This window comes from Heteronotia binoei, chromosome 7, assembly GCF_032191835.1.
Source record: "Heteronotia binoei isolate CCM8104 ecotype False Entrance Well chromosome 7, APGP_CSIRO_Hbin_v1, whole genome shotgun sequence".
NCBI classification, from domain to species: Eukaryota; Metazoa; Chordata; class Lepidosauria; order Squamata; family Gekkonidae; genus Heteronotia; species Heteronotia binoei.
Genome location: NC_083229.1, coordinates 36,680,696 through 36,703,775, shown reverse-complemented (window position 1 = coordinate 36,703,775; position 23,080 = coordinate 36,680,696). Strand labels below are relative to the sequence as shown.

The window sequence follows — 23,080 nt, the reverse complement described above, 5'->3', positions numbered from 1 at the left end:
TGTCTTCCACCATCCTCTGAAGTAATATTTACCAGTCCAAAAATTATGCAGCTGTTCCCCTCAAGCAATCTAAAATACTGCCAAACTCTGAGGGGGAGGGGGGGCAAGAAAGACTACCAGAAGCAGAATTGGTGGATTAGACTGCTGTGGGAGAGGAGAGGCTGGAAAATCATAACCTGCATGGAAGTTCTTGACCTCAGAGAAACTAGCAGTCTGGATCCAATCTGCAGTGTTTTTTAAAAAAATCTCTTCCTCTCCAGCGTACGCTATGTATGATTCTACAAGGTATGTCTTTACTGTATAGTGTCCCATAAATAAAACGCATGACAATCATATGACAGTTTGTGCTGGCATGATCTAAGCATGTGCACTAAGAAAACCCAGTGTGTATCTGCTCCCTGATAAGCAACAACCTTAAAAACAAAGAAGTGCTAAATGCAAGACACAAAATTTCTACAGTAATCTTTGTCCCCTGATAATTTTGCTTGTTTCATTGGTTCTGGGTGTTCATCAAGATGCCAGCAGCAGTTTAGATATGCCAAACACTGCTTAATGACTGCAGTAATTGCATTGTACATGGCTGTGGACAGGGCTTTTTTTTTAGCAGGAATGCAGGAACACAGTTCCGGCTGGCTTGGTGTCAGGGGGTCTGGCCCAATATGCTGATGAGTTCCTGCTGGGCTTTTTCTACAAAAAAAGCCCTGGCTGTGGATTTTCATGTCAACGGCTAAATACAGACGTGTACACAAGACGCAGCTCCATTACAGTTAAGTTGCTATATAGAAATCATTCAGTTTTATATTTGAATTATTCCAAAACTGATATTACAATATTGTAAACAGAAAAGATAGGTTTTAGCATATAAATTCAAATACATACCAAGTTCAATTTTCAGTTTTTATGGCAAACTGTCAAATACAATACAGACATTTCCAAGGTGACTGTACCATTGACAACAGAGTTGGTTAAACTCACAACAGTTCTAAAAACCTTATAGCAGAGTCCTGGGCACCTTCAGAGAGGGGTAGGGATGGATATGACAGCTGTTCCCCCCTTTTCTTGCATGACAAAACCCTGACAAATCGCACAGCAAAAATGTTAGCGCTTTAACAGATTAGTCTGACTGCAGAAAACTGGGTATATTTGTTTTTTCCATGTATATTTTGTGCTTTAATGCTCATGGCTGTACTCTGCACTCAGGATTAGATTTAATTGTAGAAATCATTCACAATAAGTGAAAAACCCTCCAAAAATAATAGTACCTGTTATTTCAAACAGTCAGGTTGAAGGGATTATTATTCCCTGGCCCCTTCCTCTAGCAATGTGTATTTAGCCCCATGAACAGAAAGAACTTCCTGCCAGTAGGTACTAGCACAAAATGCATTTGCACTTGGACAGCCCATTCCATGTCACCAAATTAGTTCAGAATACTTATCACCATTTTCAAAATAATTCTGGCTTGGTGCATTTCAAAGAAGCGCTTCCAAGGCTAGTAAGGTTAGTAAAATAAATTAAAATGAGAATCAAAGGGTAGGAGGAGTCTAACAATGAGTAAAAGCTTCAACGTTTCCCTTGCTAAGTCTAGTTGATGCAGTTCCGATAGTTTAAGTGCACACTCAGTGTATTCAGACAAAACCCAATCTGAATACTGGAGATGGATGTAGCCCTTCTGCCAAAGATTGAATGCTGTTCAGAACCATTTATACTTATCAGTAACTTTTATAGAAAAGTAGAGATTCTAATGCACAGGTGAAGCCTGTGTCCAGTAGCCTTGCTTTCAGCAGCCAAGAGCATACAGAGCACAAAATGCATACAGCACTTGAGAAACCTGTTCTTTCCGTTTTTCTTTTAAGTCCTGTATACATTTTACATCCTCTGTTGTCTCTTCTGGTATCTACCAGCTCACAAGTTCAACAGTGTGGAATTAGAATTGCTAAATCAGATGCAGAAGTACAAGTTGCATCCTGATTTTTAAGTTCAGTCATTTTTAATTTTGTTCATGATCTAGTGTTCTGCCCAAATTCTGAAGTCTTTGAACGTACCTTCATGTACTTAAACTATCTTTGCTGCCTAGCCCCTCTTCCCTGTGTTAGCCTGAAGAAAATGAAAACCTACACAAAATTTTATTGCAATCATACAGGGGTAGGTACAGCGAGGGTGAAATACAACAAATACTATGATGCAATTTTACATTTATTAAACTACAGTTCAAAGCACAAATTTACACATTCTAAAAACACTAAACGTAGCTAATGAAGTTACACTTGTTTCCCACTGACATTTCATATATCTGGGGGAAAGACAATTTTACAAGACTTTCTAACAGAAATCCTTAGTATAAAAACTGTACTTGTATGTAAACTGTTTAACAGAACCCAAGTGATGGGTTTCCATCTCGACTAAGTCATCCATTTTGTTGCATATTTTATTTAAATGCTGAGGGACTGAATTATCTGACGAGTTTAAATCTTAATATTATTATTTAACCTTCACTCCCCCAGTGAATTGTAGTTGTAGCTGGTTTTGCCTGGTCCCAATTGATTTCAAGTGTTAAATAATTCATTCAAGATTGTTCCACTTTTTTTTCTTCCAAACTGGAATGTTGTGACCAGACAAGACTACAGACATGCAACTGCAAGGCTAAATGAAGCATTAATGCCTGTTTAAGCTTCAATAGAAAAACTGTCTTCAGGGCTCAGCTGAATGCAAGAAGGCACAAAGAAGAAATTCTTCATCAGTGTGTCAGAGGTAAAGCCAGCATCTTGCATCTCACACCTGAGTGGAAAAAACAAAACATACAACAATTCAGCCACACACCAGAATAAAGCACAATAATAAAATGTTTTAACATTGGAGGACATTTCCCGATGTTCAAGTGAAAGTAGTCATTCATGGCTTGCAATGCTAATCTGAAATTTGAAACTCAATTCCTGCAATCAAAGCTGTGTTAGAAAAATTCCATTGAACACAAGTTCTGTATAGCTCTTCTATGACAGTCCAAAGGAAGCCTGGAATACAGAACTAGGGGTAGGGTTTCCAATAGACAGGAAGCCATTATTAAACAAGAGCGTAATCTCATGAACAGAGAGAGCTAAAACCTGCCCCTTTCTTGCACCTTACCCCTTGTGAATTTTCCTCTCATGTTCACTTCTGCATTAAAGTGCTTCAAGCACTAGGAAAAGCAGGGAGGGCAAATTTCAGCTCCCTTTTCATATAAACCCCCTAGTCTCCCACTTTGCCTCTTCCTACTTTGCAAGTAAAACACTGTATAGTTTTGAAACAGACACTTCCTCTTATCTCGAATTTCCTTGAGTAAGGGACTATAGTTCAATGGGGAGAAAAAGTTAGAGCCAAGAAGTGTTTCCCACTTAAACCAAGCAACTGATATCCAAAAAGATTTTGAAAGCAAGGAAGAAAAATTACTTGGGAGAGCATGCACACACACCCCTAGTCAGCAATGCAAGCATCTATTCATTACCAGACCACTCAGCAGTAACCTATCTACACATTCAGATCAGTGTGGTTTGCCCACTAAATGGCAAAGAGCCATATTCTCATTAATCTTATGAAGAGTTTTACATAGCAAGTAGTTATATGCCCTGGCCAAATGGCAACTCAGTCCAAGCAAAGTGGCCAGTAATTCTTCCATTATTGTCTTGTTGTTAAAGGTCAGGAAAACAGCATGTGCAAGCAGCAAGCACTGCCACTTTTTATGACAGGACTGCCTGAAGCAATCCAACCTCTAGATTTAGGCATCTGCACATTTTGGCCTTCTGGGCAAATCCAGCTTCATAAAGTTTAAAAATCTGCCCAAGCTAAAGAAAAAAAAAACTAATGCATTGCCAGCGCTCCTTTTGGCACATGGACAACCCCATGGCAAGCTCAAGCCAAATATGTTTTAAATATAACTTTACAAGGCTCATTAAAGATACGTTCTGACTGTGGGCCAGCCTGCTGAAATGCTCTCACAAAGCAACGTAGGCAGCCTGTTCATGTGCTTTAAGACATGCCCAAGTACAAAATAATGCAAACTTACCAGTCACCAAATGACATTATGTAATAAACTGGTGGCCTTTGTAAGTCATTGAAAGTAGACTGTTCACCCAAAGTACCAGATCCCATATTGTCAAAGAGTAGCCAGTCTCCAACATTCAGCTCAGGGAGAAGACAGTTTTCCACAATTTGATCAAGCTCATCACAGGATGGACCCCAAAGGCTGCTTGCAAACAGAGGCTCATCTTCCTTGTATTTCTACATTAAACAAAAAACAATTCTGGCAATTAGATTTAGATTTATGCATGCTATTAGAGAAGTGAAAAATTATTTATTTTAAGTCACAATTTATGAACTGCAAGATTCCAGTTCAGAAGCACCTTAAAAAGAAGAAGATTGCAGATTTATACCCCGCCCTTCTCTCTGAATCAGAGACTCAGAGCGGCTTACAATCTCCTGTATCTTCTCCCCCCGCAACAGACATCCTGTGAGATAGGTGGGGCTAAGAGGGCTCTCACAGCAGCTGCCCTTTTAAGGACAACTCAAATAGCTATGGCTAATCCAAGGCCATTCCAGCAGCTGCAAGTGGAGGAGTGGGGAATCAAACCTGGTTCTCCCAGATAAGAGTCCACACACTTAACCACAAAACCAACAAGACAGCCAGGGTGTAAGTTTTCTAGAATTGTCTGATAAGTTTTGACTCACAAACACTTATATCCTAAAAATCTTTTAAGGTGCTAATGGGCTTGAATCTTGATCTGCTACTGCAGACCAACACAGCTACCCACCTGGGGGGAAAAAAATCCTGAACTGCTTACTTCATGAGTAGCCCAAACACAAAGCACTACAAAGTCAGCTATTTCAGGACTATGCCCTTAACTGCCACACAATATATGGTTTATGGTTTATTGGATTTATACCCCGCCCTCCCCACCGAGACAGGCTCAGGGTGGCTCACAAAATAAAATAGCAATAAAACATTAATTATACATTTAAAATACAACATTCAATAATATAACAATTAAAACCAGTTTGGTACTAATGTTGTTGACATCCGATGGCATTCAGTATTCTTAGGTATCCACTTAGTGTTTCAAGAGTTCAGTCAGAGGCTAGCCAGAATAATGTTGTCTCACAAGCCTTGCGGACTGGGCGAGGTCCCGCAAGGCTCTAATCTCCTCTGGTAGTTGGTTCCACCAATAGGGGGCAGCGATCAAGAAGGCTCTCTCCCTGGTAGATTTTAATCTTGCCTCCCTTGGCCCGGGGATCGATAATAGATTTTGTGTTCCAAATCTGAGTACTCTGGGGAACATGTGGAGAGAGATGGCCCCTAAGGCAGGCAGGTCCTCAGCCATATACTAAGGGACTCTCACCTTGTGAACCTCTGGAATAGCTTTCAAATTCTCAGATAATCTGCTTGCAAAAGAACCATAGACACCATCATTCATGTAATACACGAAGACCGGATCATTGCTCCTGGTTTGTTCCACTGCAAAAAAAGGGGGGGGGGTTAATTTTAATAACAGTTTCACAGTAGATTTCCATTAAAAAGAAAGACCAGATTTTCAGAAGCATGTGAAAACACACACATGAACAAGGTACGTGTAGAAGAAGATGAAGAAGAAGATATTGGATTTATATCCCGCCCTCCACTCCAAAGAGTCTCAGAGCGGCTCACAATCTCCTTTACCTTCCTCCCCCACAACAGACACCCTGTGAGGTGGGTGGGGCTTGAGAGGGCTCTCACAGCAGCTGCCCTTTCAAGGACAACCTCTGCCAGGGCTATGGCTGACCCAAGGCCATGCTAGCAAGTGCAAGTGGAGGAGTGGGGAATCAAACCCGGTTCTCCCAGATAAGAGTCCGCACACTTAACCACTACACCAAACTGGCTCTCCAAACTGTAAAGGAACTGGCTCACCAAACTGTAAAGGAACACTGAAAGGAACAGATAATCTGACACAAGTGTATGGAGAACCAATTAGAAAAACTGGATGGTCTGCAACATTTTACAATGTACCTAATTAAATAAGAAACATATGAACATTTCCTCATTTAATACCATCTTAAAACAAGCCCAGTGAAAGTACAATCCCAACACTGAGCAAGGGCAAATCAAGCCTTCTTAATGGTTAAAAATTCAGAGTGTAACCCCACAAGCAAACCTTTCACCCTGATGCAGCATGTTTCTGTGAAAACCAAAGTATGTATCCTGTATCCCAGGAGTCAAAATATTTCCCTTCTGCCTCCTCCCCAGTTCAAGAACAGCAAAGGCTATTCAAATGGAAGCCAATTCAAGCCCCCCCACACAAGCTTCCGAGCAACAGGCTGGCTCTAGGAACCACACTCTGGGCATCACTTCCATAGATCTTTCCATATTTAAGTCAGTTTGCAAATGATCCAACAATTACACAGAGGGCAGAACATGTAATAGGATCTGTAGTTTTCTAACCAATAATGATGTATAAGACAAGCATCTCATTAAGAAATGTCCCAGTGCCACACCTGAAAGGTGAAGCAAGCTATCTGATACAAGAATTTGTTTCAGTCAGGATCACTGGTAGTGCTATAAAGACTTAGATGTGCTGTAAAGATTTCAGTGTACAAAAATGTCTTGCTTACTTTCAGAGGGAAGATGTTTATCACACTGAGCAGCTTTCTTGGCAATAACATTAACTGCAAGAGTAAATGCAGATGAAACGTAATAGCATCCAGGCTCTGCAACCACATTTATTCCAGATTCTTCAGGAAAGTAGATATCAAGCAGTGGACTGACAATGTGATTAACCTAGGAAACAGAAAAGGGATGTTCTAGTGGAAGGACTGTCTCCACAATGTAAACGACTTCCTCCATATAAATGTATTCTTGCCAAGGCAAAAGATGAAAAAAAAGTGGGAACATTTCCTAACACAGTTTGAATTATACCCAAGTAAAAAACCCCTCCAAACTATCAAACATTTGATAAATGTTTCCTTTCAGAAAACATCAATAAACTCAAGCATAACTTCTCTAGAAAAGGTCAATTTCCCCCTTCAGACAGCCTTTTTCTCAGTATCTGAGACACATACCTATTTAGAATCTACTAAAAGGGGCATTTTCAGAAGCCATGATTCTGAAGCCCTATCATCCAAGAGCCCATATTGAAATATCTGGAACAGTCAAACCTTCTGAGTATGTGACAAACATCATGATATTTCCAAAGAGCTACTAGGGCACTGAGGGAGTGGCAGTCTTTGATTTCCAGGATTTAGTATGAATTCAGTAACGGAGATTACTTGTTTTATCAGTAATCCCAAATTATCCTGTCCATGCTGGGCCTTCACTCTTTAATCTTTCCTAGCAGGAAGTACTGGTCTCCCAGCAGGAATAATGGAGACCAGTATCTTCCTTTATCATAAAAAACTTGACTGAATCTGCACCAATTTCTAAGTATCAGCTTCTTGTATCATAAAATATCCAGTATATTTTGCACAGGCTTAATCCCAAATAAGACAACAAAGCTGGATCAAGTGCAGACCCCTCCTGTAGCTTACATATGGACACTAATGAGCAACACACTGATAAACAAGTGATGTCTCTGGTAAGGTGAAAACCAGAGCATGCAGAAGGTGCAAAGGGGCTGCTTAAAAAACACCCCAACAGTCACCTACAAGACTGGAAGTTTTAGAGATGCCACAGCTCTACTAAGACCTTTAAAATCATTTAACCTATTCTACACAAGAACTCAGCATGGGGTTCTTGGACTAACCTGGTCAAAAGACCCACCCAGAGCTTAAATAACTCCAAATGATAAATACGGCATACTGATTATGTTTTTTTGTTAAGGTACAGTCTTCTCTTTCATCATTACTACAATTAAGTGGCTCCCTCCTTTGTGTGTTCTGAATTTGTGTCGAAAAGGTAAAGAGCTCCTAGTGTGTGAATTACAACATAAGAGCACTTTGTGCCTGTATTGAGAGGCCACTACAAATAGCAACTCCTTGATGGGTACTATCAGATTCATGGACATGTGCACTTCATACTGTAATACACAACTTTTCAAAATACTGTTCCTGATTTTGACATTTTTAAAGTCACCTACAACTAGAAACGCTTGAGAATTAAAACCATTCATACTTCTATGCTCATTTTTTAAAAATTAAGCACTCAGATAATCTGATCCAGCAATAAAACAAATCACAATTCTATCTTAGTTTTAAATAATAATTAAAAATATAAAATGCATTTGACAAATACTCAGATGTTTAGACGTCTGAAATTGTATTAAGGGCTGCTGATAATGCATGGGTACAGCTACAAAACGGTGATATCCTGACCCTGTAGAGACCCCCACATGGACGTTTGGGATTGCATTAGTAAGGTATTAGGACTTTCCTACAAAATGAATAAAGTACACTGAATGGTTAAGCACTATTTTTACTGATGTATCAATACAAAGTATATATTAAGTAAAATGGGGGGTGGGGATTTAAGCCTCCAGTGCTGTAGGTGTACATTGTTCATTTTTCCTCCTTTTATGTTATCCAACATACCACAATGCTCTTTTAATGAAACCCCTCTTTTTTAAAGAACTGTAAAGGGGGAAAGAAAATGGGGTCTGGAAATACTATCCAGTGACTCTTGATTGTGAGATAAAAAGATGCAACAGGGGAAAGAGTTTTACTTAATATTCCTTTAGTTTCACTTCTCACCCTAATGCACAGGAGGACTGTATATGGCCTTGAAATAAGTAGAAAACATGCCTTGAAGCACATGTCCAAACTATCACATAATCTCCAGATGAGAGCATTTGGAATAAGATGCCACAAATACACAGACAACAGCAGTTATGTTTCTTAACAGCTGAAATAGCTGGAGCTGTAGAAGTCCTGAACAGGTGCCTGGAGAAGCTAATGAGATGGATGAGAGCCAATAAACTGAAGCTTAATCAAGACAAGACAGAGGTACCATGTTAGTCAATTACAAAGCTATTCAGGGATTGAGGAGCCAGTTTGTCCTGGAGGGAGTTGCATTCTTCCTACAGCTAGAGGCTCAGGTCTTCTTCATGGCATGTTAGGACCTTTTATGTAGTTTCGGTTTATACAGCAACTACAGCCATATCTTGAAAAGAATGATCTGGCCATTGTGATCCATACTAGATTACTACAGTGCACACTATATGGGGTTGCCTTTGAAAACTGTCCAGAAACTTCAGCTGGTTCAAAATGTGGATACTGCCCAGGGTCAGATAGAAAGATTGTACCAGCCCCATGCTGCACGATCTGCACTAGCTGGCTGTTTTTAGACTTTTATCTTTAAGGTCCAAAACAGTCTGGGGTCAGAGTACCTGAAGGAGGACTACTTCCTGTACTCTTCAATCCACCAGTGGAGATCGTCTTCACAGGCTCAGCTCTCTACATCCCCACATTCAGACATGAAACAGCCAGGGACAAGGCTTTTTCAGTACTGGCTCCTGACCTGTGTAATCCCATTTTATGCCCATCCTACAGTCTTGTAGGCACAAAAGCAAAATATTTCTTTTTACCCAGGCTTTTATTTAGGAATCTGATATTTTTAATCATTTTTACAATCTGTTTCTGGCTGAAGAACAATTGTGAGCTCCTTTTCAGTGCTAGATATTTTATACTGTAGAAATTTGTTGGCTAGTTTTTAATGGTTTCATTTTATGTTATGATTTTATCTTGTTTTATTTTGTGAGCTGCCTCAAGCAGGTCTCTGAAGAAGCAGCATATAAATTAAACAAATACTGAAACCCAATAAAAAGAATTTTAACACACTCTGTGGCCCTACAAGCTACACTCAAGTACAATAGTGTACATGCAAATCTTCCTAGCTGAACTAGAATTTAGGACACAGTCAACTTCAAATACACATGTTTAACTGAAAGGCTCTGTGGCACCATTTATTTGTACTACAGCCAGCAACGTCTTCAACTTTTTTACACATACTGTACACACAAGTTTTAACATTTTTTTTTGAAATGACAGACCAAACATACCAAGTCAACAAGAAAATTCATTAAAAAGCATCCATACCTCTTCCAGATCATGTTCATTATCCGTGAAGCCCCCACCAATGCTCAACATATTCAAAGTAAAGCCAAATTCTTCCTAAAATATAAGTGCAAAAAGTTTAGAATGCATCAGATACCTTATTTGTTTTCCACAGGAGAAGTATGCACTTATCCTGCATTCCAATTTAAGCAATGATCTGGTTAAAAAGTTATCTGAAGGAATATTAAGCATTAAATTACAACTGAATCATAAAACTAAATTCAGCAAGTACATTAAAAAGTAACCATTTTTACTTTAAGGATGAATTTGCACAGGGATGCAGATTAGTACACAGTAATGAGCCATCAATTGACTGGAAAAAGGAGAGTTCACTTTATAATAATAATAAAATATATATATTTATACCCCGCCCTCCCCGCCGAAGCAGGCTCAGGGCAGCTTTAGAAAATATTTCTTGGCATTGTAAAAGTTAACATGAGGACTGAAATATATACATATGCAATAATTTACTTACAGCCATGTCAAACACACAGCGAGCATCAGAAATAGCATGTTTGTATATTTGAGGTTCCTTGCAGGAGTTTGAAACATGAAATCTGAAAAACAAACAAACAGTTTTAGTGCTACCAAGATAATTATTCTAGTTAAGAGTAATAGGAAACCTAGAGAAAATGGAGAGACTCAAGGCAATATTGCTTTCCCAAGTAGATATTTTTGAAGAACACATACATTTGAATGTCAGTGTCACAAGAAACCATTTGCTTCCTTTTTTCCTCAACTATGCATATGTAACTAAAAGTTATGCTAGTTGTTAGTTAACAAAAGTAAGTTGTGGCATGCATATGAGTGGCTGAAATATAAAGCATACAGATGTTCAGATACTTCAAATACTTTGTGATTTTGTCCCAAAGATCCTGCATGTGCCAGATGTCCCTGTAGATTCCTACCTTCAAAAAGCCTCTCCCCCAGAATTCAAATCAGAAGAGGAAGGCTGGGAATATATTTTTGCCATCTGAAGGAGATCTGGCTGCATAACCTGTTCTTTCCCTATTACAGGTGTGTAGCTAGAGGTGCAAGCCAAAAGACTCTTGGTCCTCTTAACCTCTTAGGGAGGGGCAGTGGCTCAATGGTAGAGCATTTGCTTGGCATGCAGAAGGTCCCGGGTTCAATTCTTGGCTTCTCCAGTTAAAAGAATCAGATAGGAGGTGATGTGAAAGACCTCAACTTAAGACCTTGGAAAGCTGCTGCCAGTCTGAGTAGACAATACTGTGATGGACTGATTCAGTATAAGGCAGCTTCATATGTTCATAACCTATGCTTTTGCTGCTAGAATCCCCGCAGGAGCACTATAACTGAAACCAGCAGCTGCCCAGGTTGATGGAGCATCATATTGCAGATATTTGTTCCTTTTTTTGTCGGAGTTGTATTTCTGCAATAGGCTTTGAGTCTCTAGATAGGGAGAACACTAGAGTATAAATGCCCAAATGACTCCTTTTACTAAGGAAAGGGATAGGTAAAAAGTTAACAGAAGTGAGTTTTGTAAAAAAGACATATCAGAATTGAACTGTAATTCATTTGAATGGTCCAATTCTTACTTGATACAGTTTTTGTCAAATTGCACAGTTCATTGCCTATATTCATATTTCCCAAATTACTGGACCTAAATCACAGGAAGTTAAGACAAATCTAAGTTATTGCAGGAGAAAGGAACTAAATGGGTGGTATTAGGGAAAACTACATAAAAGAGATGGCCATACTCTGGGAAAAAAATAACCTGCCACATTTAATTAGCATACTTCTATAAGTTCATTACTTATTTTTCATTTGGAAAAACTGTTCTATCAGATGAACTTGAATTCCAATCAGATTATAACTTTAAAGGGTCCATTTTATTGGGCAATAAAAGCAAAAAGAATTTTTATAAGTCTGCAGTATTTGATATGATCTATGGAATAAACTTTTAATAAGAATTATCTAATTGGTGAGGTACCCCCAAAGAATTCAGTCTGGATTAATAGCCTAGCTTATCCTCTCCTGCCTGTTTTACTTGGACCTAACAATTGGACAATCATGAGGCAAAGCATCTAACACAATTTCAAAAACATGCATGAAATATGACTACAACTATACTTATGAAAAACAGCTATTTTGTCCATTAAAATAGCACTTTTCTAGCATGAATGTTACAACATCACAGGTTGGAAGTCCACTGCCTTCCTATTTCATATTCAACAGATGAGCACAACAGAAGGGAAGGCAAAGTAGAGGCGACAAGGTTACTCACTTAACACCAACTATTTGGACATCCAGCTCCTTAGCACATTCCATGAGATGCCGACAGTTCTTCAGGGTGGTGCCAAACTTCATGTTCATCTCTTCACCTCCATTGTCTTCTGTGGCAATATGGAGTAAGAGCCTAAGAGAAGGGGAAGATGATTGGGGCACAGTTGGTTTACACCAGCATCAGCACATGTGAAGCCTGAAGACTGTCAGAAGCATGTTGATTATGTTGCCAACACTCCAACTCCGTCCGTGGCTGAGTCAAGTGAACCTAATAAAAACATTCCTGTACAGAGAGAAAACTAGCAATTAGGGCCTAAAACATGGAGTTAGGAAAAAAAAGGAAAAGAGGTTTGGAAATGCAGCAGCTAAAGACTGTGGTAGCAGAAAGTCTGTTGAATGCTGTAATAAAAATACATTACCTAAGATAAAATCATGGTTGTAAGTTCCTTGAGTGACATTCAGCTTTTTAAAAACCTTGTTTAAATATGATTGGGGGGGGGCTCAAAATATGGCTGATTTGACAAAGAAACTCTTTGGTATCTTCCTTCTTAGAAGCAAGTATTTTTTCAAGCATTCATCCTAACAGTTTCAATATGATAGGACTTTGTGCGTCACATTTCTTCCTGTAGTAATTAGAGCTGCCTGGTGCATTCTTTGCTTAGAGGATAAAAATTCATCCTCTTTTACCAGAAGTTAACAACATTTAGCAGAAATCGGTGAGTAAAACCATGACAGGTCTTTGGCATCTAGAATGATGATGATGATATGATGATGAAGATGATATTGGATTTATATCCCACCCTCCACTCCGAAGAGTCTCAGAGCGGTTCACAATCTCCTTAACCTTCCTCCCTCACAAGAGACACCCTGTGAGGTGGGTGGGGCTGGAGAGGGCTCTCACAGCAGCTGTCCTTTCAATGACAACCTCTGCCAGAGCTATGGCTGACCCAAGGCCATGCCAGCAGGTGCAAGTGGAGGAGTGGGGAATCAAACCCGGTTCTCCCAGATTAGAGTCCTCACACTTAACCACTACACCAAACTGGCTCTCCAGATCATTTATTTCAACCTACTGTGCCTCCATCAATTGCCAGTATTAGTCTTTGTGAATAATATTCCTTCACTCAAACTTCAAAATGCCTGCAAAACATTTAGGTCAAACTTACTTTGCAGAGTAGGAACACTCATAAAACTAGTGCATAAAACTAGTGGACTCTGAAACCATGCACAAACCAAGAATGACTTTCCCACTGTCAGTGTAAAAATTTCTGGAATGGGTGTGGGATTGTTAAGGGGGAAAAGAAGAGAGAAATTCTATCTTTTCCAAAGCCACTACCTACATTTCCAAGAGTGCACTACTATGGATAAACAGTAACCATGTTGACACACATGAACTTGTCTACAATTGCCATTTACAAAGTTTTTGATTACAGTAAATATCACTAGTGTGGGAGAAGACAGGAAAAAGCTGCAGTTTCTTGGCCATCCACACAGGAAAGGAGCACCACTCTTCCACATGAATACAGAGAAGCTGAATGTAGAAAATAAGATGCCCAACTTCAGCACTAACTCCTAGAGGAACAACTGCTCTCAAAAACTTGCCAGCATTGTGAGTAACTAAGCAAGCTGGGAGGTCAAAACATACCCTTTGTATTCCGCTAATTCAAAGGAGCACATACTTACCAATAACCAGATGGATTCCAGGTAACCCATCACAACACTCTTACTCCTCTTCCCACGGTGAATCTACCCCAGTAATTTAGAACTCTGAGATGCCCTGCCGGTGCACAGCACTACTAGACTGGCATACAGTATAGTATACTGGCACATGTTCCAGACATCTACTGGACTTCTTAGGCAATTCTCAGAGATGATGAGCTGAACAAGTATATCATACATCCCATCATGATACCAGAATCCCAGGCAGAAAACGGAGCATTATTTATTAAGGAATCAATGTTCTCTTGCTCACATGACCTTGGCAGAAAACAGCTTAGTCACACATATTTTGAGCTCTTTTGATAAAATACTGATGAAAGTTAACAGAACCTTCAGATGTAACAGACTACAGCTATGATGCCAGAGCACACCTGAAAAGACTGGGTTTCCACTTTAAAGAACAAATTCTCAGGTTCTAAAGAGCACCAAGTTAAAACATCTAAATGAGTATACTTCATTCAAACGTACTCTACAAAAATATCCTTTCATAGGTTGCAGTCTGTTACAACCATGTACTGTAGCTAAAATTAAATTCCCAGAGCAGTAAGTGAAACAAATACATTCATTTTTACTTACTTTGCATTTGGATGATTCCTAGCAATTTTCTTTAGTTCCAATTCACTGTCACAAGACAAAATGTTTACTCCAATTTTTGCTGCATATTTTATCTGAGAAGCTTGCTTGCAAGGATTAGTGAATATGATATTTTTAGAAGAAATGCCCAAATCTTGAATCAATGCCATTTCCGTCTGAAATACAAAAAGTAACCTATTAACAAAAAAACAATTAAAGCTATAAAATACATGTAGAAATTGTGCTGTGAGAAAATTTAATTCTCCAAATGTAACGTGGGATACCAAAAATACGCACAGAATTTGTTATCGAAAGCAATTTAAGACAGTTCCATTTCATAAACTTGTTTGTTTGGGGTTTTTAAAACATGTACAGGACTTTTAAAATGCTAACGTCTCCACCTTCGGTTGTTTATCCATCTAATAAAACCCCCCAGCCCAATTAAATACAAAGCTTCTAATGCTTACTGAAAGATGCCAATGCTTCTTCCCCCCCACCCAGGGTTTTTTTGCAGTGTTGGAATAACCATTTACATAATTTAATGTACAAAGGATGGAAACTGTATTAGCAAAAAAGGCATCCTTAGTCAATCTTAGAGATCACTGTGAAATAACAGTCTCTTTAAGTATGATAGACCAAGACTTCTAGTATAAAAACTTCAAAGTCAGATGCAAGCTTTTTAAATGGTGTCAGAATAACAACTGTAAGCCAGTTTAAACACTGGACCACTAGGTATAAGGTATGGCACAAAATATCACCCATCAGGAACAATGTTTCCTCTAAGCTGTGGAGTCTTGTGAGCAAAAATGCTACTTTGTGAGCTACTGGCATTAAAGTTGTGAGCTACTGCATAAATTAGTTTGCTCTAGGGCCATTTTTCTTGAGTTGAGACAAAAATGTGTGAGCTGGAGGCTAAAAAATTCTTAACTCAACTTTGAGGGAACACTGATCAGGAATTAAGATGCCTCCATATGGCAATGTTATCATCAACACATATTCCATAAAGATATTATTCACTGGAGAACTTCAAGCGATAAACAGAAACAAAGCAGAAGCAAAATAAATACTCACTTTACTCGAACATGCAAACCCAGTTCCAAGAGCTGCCAGAATCTCAAGTACACCTGGAGAAGAGTTACACTTTACATTGTAAAATGGTTTTACTCGTGCCATAACATTCTGCCAATGGATATGCTGCTTGGTCAACTTCCCCAGATCACCAACAAAAAAGGTATTTTTGCCAGTCTACAAAACACAAAATTAGATATAGCTGAAGTTTTTTTCAACAAGAAGTCTGATTAGTAGTTGACAATTATAGAAGAAACTTGTATAGAAGCTTCTCACTTTGGCCATTGGTGTTCCTGATGCTGACCTTTATTTCTATAACAGCAGTTATAATTTTAATCCTGTTATGAAAACATATATATAATGAAAACTGAATACTTACAAGAGTATGCTCATAAATGCAGTTGTCGATGACATCTCCAAGATTCACTCCTTCATCCAATAAGCCAATGGAGTAGTTTGCATCCTCAAGAAATCCTTTCATCTCAGCCGTATTCCGCAAAGCCGACAGTCATAAACCAAGAAACACAAGGGACGGGCCGCAAAGCCTTAGAGCCGGGTCCTTAAATTATGCAACAAACTGTTTGACAGAAGAGATAATGAAAACCTCAGTTGCTACAATCACTGCAGAAGAGTGTTGGCCAAGAACTTTTTCTGTCACCCATGTGCAGAAGCCTACCAATGGTACAGATGAATGAGCAGTGTTATTTTACCAGCCAAAACAGCGAAACAAGAACAGAAGAAAAGCCCTGCTGGATCAGACCAGTCTCTAGCTAGTCTAGTATCCTGTCTCACACAGTGCCCAACTATGACTGGAAACTTGGAGCCAAGCTACACATTCCACATCATCATACTGTCTTCTGGAACTACACCATGTTGGATTATAGATGGACAACTACTGGATGCAGCAAGCTAACACAGCAGGGACACAGGTTCTTACTTACTTACTTTCCATAATATATTGACTTTTCTCCTGCTGATATAAATCTTTTTGTTATGAGGGAATATTCAAAATGTGTAGACTGCAGTGATCCAGTCCCAGGACTCTTATGTAACTGTGATCAACATACAGAGCAGTCTTTAAACTCCAGTGGAAAAGGCTTGGATATCAATGAAGCAAACCTTACATCGGAATTGTTCTAACTTCCTACTGGTTTTGCTTTGAATTGAGTATTCTGGATATAAGTTTTGTTATCACAGTCTTATGTGACAACAGTATTTTCACTACTGACCTTTTGTATAAAGCTGTGACAGTGCCATCCTAAGCAGAGGTACACCTTTCTAAATCAACTGAAGTAAATGGACTTAGAAGAGTGTAACTCTCCTTAGGGTGGCACCATAAGGCACCTTTCAATTTTGCTCAATGAAAAGTTCAGAAGCAAGACCAAATATGTCCTCTCCCATACCCACATCCATGGCTTGCCTGCCCAGTGTTATTTTGGAAGCATTCCTTCAGAATGGACATTTTTCAAACCTATTACCTTAAGATTAGCCGTTTCAATAGCCATTTCATGTCAATAGCATTTTAGTTCAAATATTTCATATACTGCAATCACATGACAGAGAAATAATGTGACATACTTATTAAGCATTCATTCAGCATTTATTGCTACACTGCTCTTTTAAACTTCTTCCATGGTAAACTACCTTGGTTGTTTTTACTTCAAGGCTAGAAAATTATTAAAATAAAAAGGCAGAACTATCTAAGCCCATCCTCTGTAAGGGAAGTGAACATGTGAGCACTCCTGCCCCCCACCCTAATAACAGGGAGCCCAGAGGAGAACCGCTGAAGTAGCTAGTTTCATAGCCAGCAGCTGAAGCTGGAAACAGGAACCAGAAACAGATTTAATGGGAATTTAAACACACACCCAGACAAGTCAATTTTAATTAACACTGTTCCACACACTCTCATTATGTTTAATTGACTTTTTCCTCAATAAATCATTTTATAATAGAACATTAGGGCACAACTCTCTCTCACTCACTCACTCACTCCCCAGGTGTTGTTAAGGTTCTTCTGAGCTTAGGCACACCCAAGGTGCAAGTATTATTTGCTAGTGAACAGCAGTACAAAGTGGCTTAAGGCTCAAGTTATACAGGATGACTAATCTAAAATATTTGTGCTTAGTACATGGGAGGACAGATCCTGCTATGAAAGAAAAGTCCAAATGCCTAGCCACTCTACAAACATTATGAGAAAGGCTGTGCCATCCATTCTGAATAAACTTTCTGATTGCCTGCTATTCTAAAGGCAATGTCCCACAGACACTGAATTTAAATAGATTCTCAAACTTGCCTCAACTGTCAAAGTTTTGCTTTGGCGTCAGCTTTGTTCAGATAAGAGACTACCTCTGACAAATGTGAAGGCAGCAAACAAACTGTGCAGCTTCACAAACAGTTGTATTTATTTCAGTCTCTCTTGCCAGCCAAAACTTGGCCCTCAAAACAGCAAATAGTACTTAAAATCCAGTACAAGTACCAATTACTCCTAGGCAGGGGGATATGGCTCCAGCACAACAGACTGATTTAAAACAAGAAATGTTAGGCAAGAATAAGGACAAAGAGTTGTGAGGAAAAAATGTCACACAGTAGCAGAAACTAAATTCTCTTATTTTGAATAAATTCTTTGTACAGTTTAAGAGATTCAGGTAAATTTGAAATCATCTCAGTGTGAACTCAGGTAAGGAATGCTGCCAGATAAAAACTTCAAATTAGTATTAAGTACTCTAGGGCTGTCATCCGATGACAAACAGGCTCTAGTTTGTTCCTGATGAGAATGAGCTAGTTTTATGCTCAGGCTTGTACATTTTCTCTCCTCATGGAGACTGAAGCCTTCTTGATTTAGGAAGACTTTGATCTAACCTGAGTTTGTTGTGATGCCCAAATCTGAGCAACAATTTGGGGGTTCTTTTTTGTTAATTGTTTTAACTCTGTTTTGGAATCCTGACTGGTGGGCAACAAAGCACAACCATGGTTTGTTGCAGCATTCACATTTGAGTATCACAACTAATGAGATCAAAGCCTTTCAAAACCCAGACCTTTCCTCCCTTTCTCCAGCCATCCATGCTTTGGAGTGCAAGGCAACAGCCTTTCTAACCCTTGAGTCACAGCCTTTAGTCTTTGTTCCACCCACAAGAGGAGGAGGAAGGGAGTGTACAAATCTCAGAATATACTAGACTCACTCTTGTCACAAAAACTGGAGTTTGTTCATGGTCTCTGAATACAGTTCAAATGTGTCTTGTCTGAAATAAGGATTTTAAAGGGAGGGTGCCTCTTGTTTTCATAACCGCAGACGGAAATCACAAAGACTGCTGTACTAACACAATGTGCTCCAGTGCTAGCGCAGCCAGCTAAACTCAAGCAAATCCCAACAACACCAGGCTATCACATGGCTGTGCTATTTGGCTTCTGCAGTCAGTGAAAGCATTTACAATGGCTTCCAAGTGTCAACTGCTTCAGTCAGTCACATCAGCCACAGTGGTTGCACAACTGCTGGGCCACATGGAATTCCAAATGCCAAATATGTCAGGTTTGCTGGGGTTCCACTACCTACCCTGGTAAGAATGTCAGTGTACTGCAGCAGAGTAATATCCCATGCTTCCTTTTTCTTTTAAATGCTTCCCTTTCTGTACACAAGTGAAGAATAACTTGCAATATGTCAAGTGTACAGTAAAGACAGAGACTAGGTTCAGATGTCAAGGCATATTATCATCAAATAAGAAGTTACTTCTGTGGACAACTGTTGGCTGATACACTCAAAATGATAAATTATGATTTGCCTTTTCCCTGTGAACCAAGGTTTCAAGACCTATCTTAATCCTTACTCAAAGGGAGAATAAAAACCATGCTTTGCCAGTTGAGGCAAAGGGAGGACTATGCTTTGACATGTGATTGATAACAGATTATATGATATCACACAAGGGGAGGTAGAATCTGAGACCAAAGATCCCCCTGAATTGTTCACTTTGCAACTATAATCTGCCATTACATCTGAATCTTCTTGTAGTTTTCAAGGTAAGAACTCAAAATTATTTTCAGCATCAGAACAGTTAGAAATAAATATACAACAAGCAGAAAAGAAAGAATTTGCTACAGTGTTTGGCATTAAAGAAAAGTTCAGTCTGATCAGATATTCAGAAATGTGAACCACTTCAGATCTTGATTTCTCGGTCAGATTAATCATATTAGGCTACAAACTGATTTGACTACTGACTGTTGCTTCTGGTCAGCTGTTTCACTGTCATAGTTATGTAAAATAGCAATTATTAACATGAATTCTTTTTTATTATGATATATTCATTATGCAGAGGATAACAGCTACCTAGAGCAATAGCAGAATTTGATTCTAAAATTCATATGGCAAGAAAAACTCTCTTGGGTTGCTTCCAGGTTAATGTATAGGAAACCAGTGGAAGGTTTACTGGGAGTCCCCTATATTAAACTTATGGGAAAAGTTATTGTACCTATTAATTCTTATATAAATTGTATCAATTTATTTTGGCATTAAGAAAATAACTGAGGATGCGATACCCTTCCCCTTAAAGTGGACTTATAATTTTAGTAATAATTTAAATATCAAATTGTGGAATTGGTTTGGTGTTGATAGTCATCCTGATAATCACAGTGGCTCAAAAAGAAAACTTGTACAATTGGCATATTATGCCTCACGGACTGGCCCATGTATACCCAATGTTTCCTCGAGTCTGCTGGTGCTGTTACTCTAGGCCAAGGGCTTACTTCATCTTTTTCTTCATATACAAATCTTTATCAATACCAGGTAAATGTTCCCCTGGTTTTTTGGAACCAACAGGATATAAACTTGCCTGGATCTCCCAATTTGGTTGCTGTGGCATTTTAAAAGTATAGTCGACAATACAGATGTGGAAATGACATCTTGTTTAATTACATCTGCTTGGTAATGATGGAAATCCAAGAAGGTCTCTAAAATAAATGACTAAATTGACACAGCAGTGTAAAAGTTATAACACTCAAGCCCAATTGGATAGATTCATAGAAAAATGCCCTGTATTTGTTATCACCCTTCACTTTTAACAATCTGGGGCATATTAAACCAAATGTTTTAAGGCACTGTAGAGCTTTTTATACAGAATATTTACAGTGGGACAGATTGTTGAATTTATATGGACTGTGTTTTCCTTTTTCCAAACATTATTGTTTATTACTGCATTAATTATTTTTAAACAAAGAATTCAAATGGTTACTTATGGAAATAGCACCATCTTAAGCAGGACAAAGAAGTTCAGTATTCTTATATAATTCTTTTTTAAACAAAGCAGCATAACCATAAATCAAAAATAATGCTATCCAATTCATGGCACCTCTCAAATTCTATCTTGCTCTGAATTTTTACTTTATTTTCTTTTTGTCTAACACTAGAAATATCACTTGGAGGCAGCTTTTGGGAGCAGACATCACACATTTCCCTAATTTTATTTGGAACAATAAACCAAATTCTAGAAGGCAGAACTAAGCCAGGTGACAAGCAAAATCTCTTGCATATGATGACTCACTATTTATTTAGGCAACTAGATCGCAGTCTAGTACATATCTGTAACAACATAGGAGAAAAAATGGAGAGAGATACTTACATGGACAAGTTAGGAGATGGAACCCTACTATCATCAGCTAGGTTCCCAAGGTGGCTCAGCGTTGAAGTCGAACTGTTCTCGATAAAGCACTTCTCCTAAACCCTCTGGATAGTTGTAAACCTGGTCAGAGAGTTTGCCCTGCAAAGAAAATACATATGCAGCTATTTAGCGAATGTAACAGAAGGAAGAAAATCCAGCCCAAACAACTTTGCTTCCACATATGTGCATCCTGGTACATAAACTCAGGTTTTAAAGGAAAAAAAACCTGTACATTCACAAGCTACAAATACTCAACCATTAGTTGCCTCCAAATATGTGCACCCTGGTACATAAACTCAGGTTTTAAAGGGGGGGGGGGAAACTGTACATTCACAAACTATAAACTCAACATCAGTTTTACTGTCCCTCAGTAAAAGATAATTCAGCCATATTCCTTATTCAGTTTATAGTCATTCTTGTAGATCAGCAGATAGCCTCAAATGCAGCAACACACAATTTCTTGTTCTCTTAGCAGCAATCTTTTCTGCCCCAAGGCAGGTTTTTGAAAAAAAGCTTCTTCCATGAGATATGTGGGCTGCTATGAGGGCATGGGGGTCAGAGAAAATTCAACACCCACTTACATGCTCACAAGAACAAGATTATCTGTATCACAATACACTCTTGAATTTTATGAAGTGTTTAGTATTCATGTTAAGAAGCCAATCTTTAATATTTTTGTAACAAGATAAGTTCAATTTTCAGAAGCCATGCATCTTTTAAAAATTCTTTAAACTTTGAGGATGCTTATCCAAGATACTTAGTATTTGAGGACATTTTGAAGAGGGAGCCAGTTCAAAATGCACTGAGCAGGACCTACACAAACATATTCCATGTACAGTAGATCATCATGATTGCATTTCTACAGTCAAAAAATCCCAAGCAATAGCTGTTGCACTGTTAACACAGTCTGGAAACAAGCTGAACTTGAAAGACTTGAGCAACCAAGTTTTACCTTATCAAGCAGTACTTTACATGATCAAGTGTTAGCCAAAATAAGTTATTTTTAAACTATGTTCTAGATCAGTGGTTCTCGACCTTTCATCTTATGTCCCACCAACCATCCAAAAAAACCTGGGTCCCACCATGATAGAAGCAAAAAGCCCACTTTTCCCTAGAAGGACATATGCATGCTTACAGTGATTCTGTTTATCATTTACGGTAAATTTCAAGGACATAAAAGAATTGCAACAGTATTTTACTGTTCTTGCATTACAAGATAATCCCTGGCAAACAGAGTTTGGCAGGAAGCAGTGCATCAAACACACTTGCTGACGGGTAGAGGAACTAGGAGAAACACAGAGTGTCTTAGGTTACTACTAGAATGTAAAAAATCACAGATGGATAGTCCATGGCAGGAGATCAGGAGGAGATGGCATGTTACACTTGCAAACAGACATAGCAATACAGAGGAAAATCAATTCTTAGTTATTGTCATGAAATCCCCTGTCTTAAATCCTGGACTACTTCTGTATACATACTACTGCTTGAGAACCATTGTTCAAGAGAGACCTAGGGTTCTTCGGTGAGAAGATCAGGAACGGATGGCAAACTTTTCTGAAGGACTTGGGGACCATCCTGCAATGTTGAAGTGGGAATGTTTGATGCAGTCATTCAGTGACTCAAGAGCCACCTGTAAGCTCTTTTGAGCACTATTCCCCAAGGTGGCACTCAGCTTTTGTTTAAGGAAACTGGACAAGGCTGTTGCCTGGTACAGCCTGTGGCAAACAGGAGGTTCCCAACTTGAAACAGCCACCACCACAGAGATCAGAGGAAAAATCAGATGTGAGCCT

General features: G+C 38.9%; 1 protein-coding gene across 1 annotated transcript in view; it reads right to left on the bottom strand.

Moving 5' to 3' along the window:
- Window positions 1–767: 767 nt before the first annotated feature.
- The window catches only part of AZIN1 (antizyme inhibitor 1), a 42,910-nt gene continuing 20,597 nt past the window's right edge, over window positions 768–23,080 (bottom strand). The window contains exons 2-12 of the mRNA XM_060243411.1: window positions 21,252–21,389; window positions 16,025–16,222; window positions 15,649–15,822; window positions 14,581–14,753; window positions 12,290–12,421; window positions 10,520–10,601; window positions 10,027–10,101; window positions 6,613–6,778; window positions 5,367–5,482; window positions 4,037–4,251; window positions 768–2,775 (exon numbers count right to left, since the gene is read on the bottom strand). Of these exons, the coding sequence (XP_060099394.1) occupies window positions 2,664–2,775; window positions 4,037–4,251; window positions 5,367–5,482; window positions 6,613–6,778; window positions 10,027–10,101; window positions 10,520–10,601; window positions 12,290–12,421; window positions 14,581–14,753; window positions 15,649–15,822; window positions 16,025–16,126 (1,347 nt within the window). The 5' untranslated portion in view covers window positions 16,127–16,222; window positions 21,252–21,389 and the 3' untranslated portion in view covers window positions 768–2,663. The remainder of the gene's footprint in view (window positions 2,776–4,036; window positions 4,252–5,366; window positions 5,483–6,612; window positions 6,779–10,026; window positions 10,102–10,519; window positions 10,602–12,289; window positions 12,422–14,580; window positions 14,754–15,648; window positions 15,823–16,024; window positions 16,223–21,251; window positions 21,390–23,080) is intronic.